This window comes from Tasmannia lanceolata, unplaced genomic scaffold (genome assembly GCF_043159265.1).
Source record: "Tasmannia lanceolata isolate RefF3 unplaced genomic scaffold, GAP_Taslan_0.1 ptg000011l, whole genome shotgun sequence".
NCBI lineage: Eukaryota > Viridiplantae > Streptophyta > Magnoliopsida > Canellales > Winteraceae > Tasmannia > Tasmannia lanceolata.
The window spans coordinates 24281102-24287101 of record NW_027518688.1 but is presented as its reverse complement, the minus strand read 5'-3'; the positions used below and the strand labels follow the sequence as shown (position 1 = coordinate 24287101).

The 6000-nt window shown below is 38.1% G+C and overlaps 1 protein-coding gene across 1 annotated transcript; it reads right to left on the bottom strand.

Annotated features, from left to right (window-relative positions):
• Positions 1 to 2806: 2806 nt before the first annotated feature.
• On the bottom strand, positions 2807 to 4592 carry LOC143886297 (uncharacterized). Its single transcript, XM_077390236.1, has one exon. The coding sequence runs from the start codon at positions 3903 to 3905 to the stop codon at positions 3009 to 3011; it is 897 nt and encodes a 298-aa protein (XP_077246351.1). The 5' UTR covers positions 3906 to 4592; the 3' UTR covers positions 2807 to 3008.
• Between the last annotated feature and the right edge of the window lie 1408 nt (positions 4593 to 6000).

Genomic DNA, 6000 nt, shown 5'->3' with positions numbered 1-6000 from the left:
ATGGACACTGGAACCCAATGGAGAATTCATGGCAAAATCTTTCGTCGCATTTTTTTTACAATTCCCTAATATCAGACATCTTTATTGACCCTACTCTAAATCGTATCTACCATATTTGTAGATATTCACTATGTTCCCCAAGTAGATTATCTTGAGCTATTTCAAGAGTTCGTTGAGCTTCTTGCGGATCAATGTCACTACCCCTCTCCGCTCACTGTCAAGAGCGAATTTCTTATTATTTAGATTCAAAAAAAAAAGAAGGGGATCCATTAGAAACTTGCAAAACAAAATAAGGATTGGGTTGCGCCATACATTTGAAAGAGCATACAATAATGATGTATTTGGTGAATCAAATACCATGGTCGTTCTAAATGATAGACAACCAACTAGAGCCCGGCGCATATGGAAATACTTGGCACCTCCAAGGGTGGTGGCCTTTGGATGGACGTTGGTACACAGGAAAATTAACACGTGCGACTGCCTAAAGCAAAGACATTTTAGTCTGGCAAGCATGTGTGTACTTTGCCAGAAAAATGAGGAAACATTGGATCATCTTATGCTACACTTCGATATTCATACCATTTGTAGTCAAGGGTAGTTGGAGCATTTGGGATGTCTTGGGTTTGCCCTGGCTTTATCAGTTCTCTCCTTCTTAGCTGGCCAAGAGGACCTTTCGGTGGAACAGATAGGGCATTATGGTCAACCTTCCCCTACGCTATAACCTGGAATGTCTGGAAGGAACGAAATAGACGGATTTTTTAGGACAAAAACAAAACAGCTGGGCGCGTGGCAACGGATATTACGGTGGAAATAATTTCATGGGCTAAGGTTAAAAAACGAATCCCTTACATGATGGAAGATCTAATACGAAATTGGTGGTCAATTATATGGGATAGAGTAATCAGAACCAAGACCAAACCAAAATGGTTGGCACCACCAAATGGGTGGTTGAAGCTCAATTTTGATGGGTGCTCTTTCGGCAATCCAGGAAGGGCTGGTATTGGGAGAATTATTAGAAATAATACATAATCTACAGTCATGACTTTATCCGGACCGGTTGGAATCTGTGATGCAAATGACGCTGAAATTAGGGTATTACTCTTTGGTTTGAGGTGGGCATATGAGAAGAATCAGCGTCCATTAATTGTTGAGAAGACTCCACAAATGCAATAGCATGGGATTCTGGTTCTTCGAAGGGACCTTGGAAACTACAAGACCTGGTTGCGGAAGTATTGGACTTGATAAGACTCTTGTATCCTAGGATTGAGCATCGTAGGAGAAAGGCCAATGAGGCGGCGGATAGTCTCGCAAAAGTAGGAGCCCAAAGGGAAGAAATATCGATCGCATCTTTTTTGCAAACGCTATTGGTGTTGAGGACTCTGATCTTGTTGTACTCTCGGGGTGGGAGGGTGGGAGGGCACCTTGTCCCAACCATATTTTAATAAACAGTCAATTTTCAAAACAAAAAAATGTAGAGTGGTTGCATTTGATGCTAGCATGTATCTCTTGCCCCATGCCGTGATTATAACCCGAAAAATAGGTTTTACAGTATATCTCTTTTCCTCGATATATTCATCTTCTACATGTTCCCAAAGAAGCTAGGTTTTACCGAAGATCCCTTCTCCAGGATATCTTCGTCTTCGACAGGTTCCCAAAGAAGTTTGTTCATCTTCGTTACTACTACTCTTCATAAGGTCACTCAAAAAGAATAAGATTTCACGGCATGGAGAGGGCGTCACTGACCAGCTTGTGCTGATTTTAAGCAAATTGCTAGCAGTTCCCACGTTAGAATTCAACACAAAAAACAATCTGTTTGAACTTTGAACTGCAGAGTATGGTTGTAAAGCAATTGCCACTCTAACAACCTCAATTGCTGGCGCCTGCCATGCAATAATCGGAAAATAGGAGGGGAAGTACCACTTCCCCATTCAACTTTTCCAAAGATTTGCAGATATAATAGGAACAAATCAGTCACACAATCTATGATTTATAAATGATTCGCAACGGGCAAATATATGTCAAATTCCAACGCATTTGACAAACTACTTCAATTGCAACTGAAAATCAAACCAAAACCAAATTACCACTCGACCATTCTCTAATAGTTCCATATCAAATTCAATCAACACAAAAATACAGAATAGTGAATAGTGAATAGCTTTCTCCTGTCAAAGAAGATACATGACTTGTAGAAAAGCGAGAAATACCTTATCAAATAAGGGTCAAAATGATGTGGAGCAAGCAACAAGAAGAGATACAAGAAACAAAATCACACAAAAACAAGAGCACAAGATTTACTTGGTTCACCAGTGGATGTGAGTTTCGCTATTCCGATTTGGGTTACAAACTCTCCTTCTCAACCGAGAAAACTCAAAGAAAACCTTGTTACCCGTAATATGTGGCTTATATATCAATGCCACTATATCAAAAAAATTACCACATATTAGTTCGTCAGCGTCATCTTGTATACTCTCAGAATACAAGACAAGTGCACAGCAAAATGACCAATGGGAAATTTACCACTAACCCTGGAATTGTAGACAAATAGAACATGATGAACAAGAACCTCTTAGATTTTTATCTTGCTTCATTCAACACAAGATGAATGGTAATCATTTCTTCTGGACAAAGAAAGACAACCCACAGTCAATTACGTGATCAACAGCTAGCAAGCAAGACATACTGGAATTATGCTATTACACACATTAAAAATCAAATGAAGATTACAATGAAAAATCACCAATGTCAAACAAGAATTTAAAAACCAATATCAAATCCAGCAGCCTAAGCCAACCAATAGAACCAATTAAACAAAATAAACTTTCTATTATCTTAGATTTGGAGTTCAGGGCTTCAAACTTCAGAAAACAGAACGACAAATCAGATTCCTACTATACAAAAACAACCCACAAGATTTATGAAAGCAGAACCATATATCCAGAAGTATCCATCTGAACTATGTACAAAAAAAAAGAAAAAGGATTTACTTCTCGATGAGGCAACGGTGATTAGTCAACCAACAATGGTGAATAGTCACCAACACTCTTCTCCGAGCACACATCTCCAACCCCTTCATTATCTGATCCCTCATCGTTGTTGTTCTTCTCCGTCGCCAAATACTGCAATCTCCTCCTCAAGTCCACCATTTCCCTCTCCATCAAGAAAAGTTGCTCCTTCAACGTCAAATTCTCCTCCTCCAATTGTGCTATGTGCGTATCCTGATCATCCACCCGGTTTTCCAACAAATTCGCATGTTCATAAGAGAAATTCGGACCCACCATCTCGAACCTACTCAAATCCTGATCCAATCTCCTCTCCATCTCAACATGTTCCTCAACCTCACTCTCACTCGATCCATCAGATTCATCTTCCTCATCGCGGATCTCATTCCCCGGAGATCGAAGTCGAATTAAGCCCTTCATTGTCCCATACCCATCAACACCCCACTCCTCTTTCGCCATATCAACTAGAACCTCCCTCGAAGGCGAAAAGATAGGAGTTGGAAGTATTGCTGGCGTAACAGGATAGGGAGAAACTAGCTCTGCAATTCCTCCTGATTTCTTAGCCCTTATAATGAAAGACGAAGTGTTTCTTGGTGCGAATGGGGCGAATCTATTGAACTTTTTCTTTGGGTAGAATCGCCTTGCCTTCGTACGATTCTGCGATTTCAATTCTTGAAGTTTTGGGGGATTGTAACCACTGCTCTGCTTATTCTTTACCTTCCAATTGATCCGACTGGGCTTTGTTGTGGCAAAATTTGGCCGAGAATTGTTCCCAAAATTCATAGAATTTTCGGGCTTTTTCGTGATAAAAACCTGCCGAGACAGATTTTGGAAATTCATAGCATCTTTGGCCTGTGGTGGCCAAATTCGATACAATCGATTCTTCATTTGAGAATCGTTCATTTTGGACCAGCAAAATTCAAGCAAGAAAATACCCTAAAAAGACAAAATACCAGTGAAAGAAATTCTTAAAACGTAGATGTGTAACACAAACCCTAGAATCCAAGATGATGAAAGGCAAAAGAATCGAAAAGCCCTAAATCTTGATCTATGAACCCTAGATATCCTAGATATCTAATTTTTCTGAAAAGAGAACACAAAAATTCGAAATATAATTCTTGAATTATAAGAAATTTAGATACAAACCCTACAATCTGATGATCTGTTCCGGAAGGAAGATGATACAAAGCAGAGGAATCAGAAAACCCTATATCTTGATCTACGAACCCTAAATATCTAATTTTTCTGAAAAGAGAACAGAAAAAATCGAAATATAATTCTTGAATTAGGGATTTTAATCTTTCAATACCAGTGAACGAAATTCTTAAAACCTAGATACATATAACACAAACCCTATAATCCTATGATCTGTCCAAAAGGAGGAGGATAAAAGGAAAAAAAAAATAATCAGAAAACCCTAAATCTTGATCTACGAACCCTAGATATCTAATTTGTTTCAAAAAAATATAATTAGGTTAAGAAAATTCGAAATATAATTCTTGAATTAGAAGAAAATTAGGTTAAGAAAATAGATTTCCCTTTCTCTTCTTGAATGCTTGTTGAGATTTGAGAATAACTTTTCCTTTGGTTGAGAACTACAGAGAGGCATTTTATAGAAGTGGTGGATGGAACGGACGGTTGTGATTGAATGGATGAGATCTAAATATCTTTCGGTTTTTCAAAGTCCATTTTTAGTCCTTTACGTGATCCGCAATTTGAAGTTTCCCTTACTTAACGGGAAACTAATGACGGCGTTTGAAATTTACTATCTTGCCCATTAGATCTAACAAAATTACCAAAACCAGATCTTTGAAAATAAGGAATTTTGGGTCCCACTTTGTTGATCTGGACCGTCCACCTACTTGCTCTCATCTTGTTTCTTCAAGATGAATTATGATCGAGTAATCTTGACCATTCGTTTAAGTGATGATCTGCATTCAATGGACAAAAATGCATAGATCAGCCCCCCATGTACTGCAAAGATCAGCCCCCCATGTACATTATGGAAACCTCTATAGATAGGAGGGTTAAGATCACCCTATGGAGATGATAATCGGGTGCAACCTATTTACATTGTGACCCAAAAAAAATCAACGGTTTGGATCATCCTATGAAGTGGGGGGTCTCACTACACTGTTTGAAAAATACTGAAACTTAGGCCCACCTAACACACCTAACATATAATTTCTCATAGTAAGTGTTTGTTTCCTACAGCCTACTTTGGATTGCAGAATTTTTTGGAAAAGTTCGAAAAATAAATTTTTTTCCCTGAACTTCCTACTTTTCCTTTGTTTGATCACAACTAAAAAAGTAACTTGAACAATAGTAATTGAAGTTTGTTTTAGAGGGAACTTCAATTTAGTACGAGAGAAATTATATGGTGCCCGATCAACAGGGGTGTAAACGGATCGAATTCGATTACAGTATCCACTATCCAAATTCGGCTTCGGATTCGAATTCGACGGGTATTTAATATCTATTACCGAATTCGTATCCGCCGGCTATTGTTCGAATTCGGATATTATCCGTATCCCTTTATCCGGTAAATTCGAACATTTTATTGCAGCACCATCATCCATTTGTCTCTTTCATCCTACAACCCACATTTGTTGCTTCATAAAGAAGCCATGTCAAACTCCAAGAATGCCCTTAAAATGAGAGATTACTTCATTTCCTACTCAAAAGACTTTTTGTTTATGTTTTTTTTTCTAAAAAGAAAATTCACTTTTCTTTTTGAAACAAAAGATAGTGTGTCATTAATAAAAATAAATATTAATGATATTATTAATAATAAATAAAAGGGATTTACTTCTCGGATTCGGATGTTAAACGAATCGGATATACCATTTACCAGATTCGCATCCGCTAAGAGCCGGATATCTCATAAACGAATTCGGATAATATCCGCTTGAAACGGATTCGGATAATATTCGTTTTAAACGGATCCGGATGCGGACGGTAATCGAATTTTCGAATGTCCATTTACACCCCTACCGAT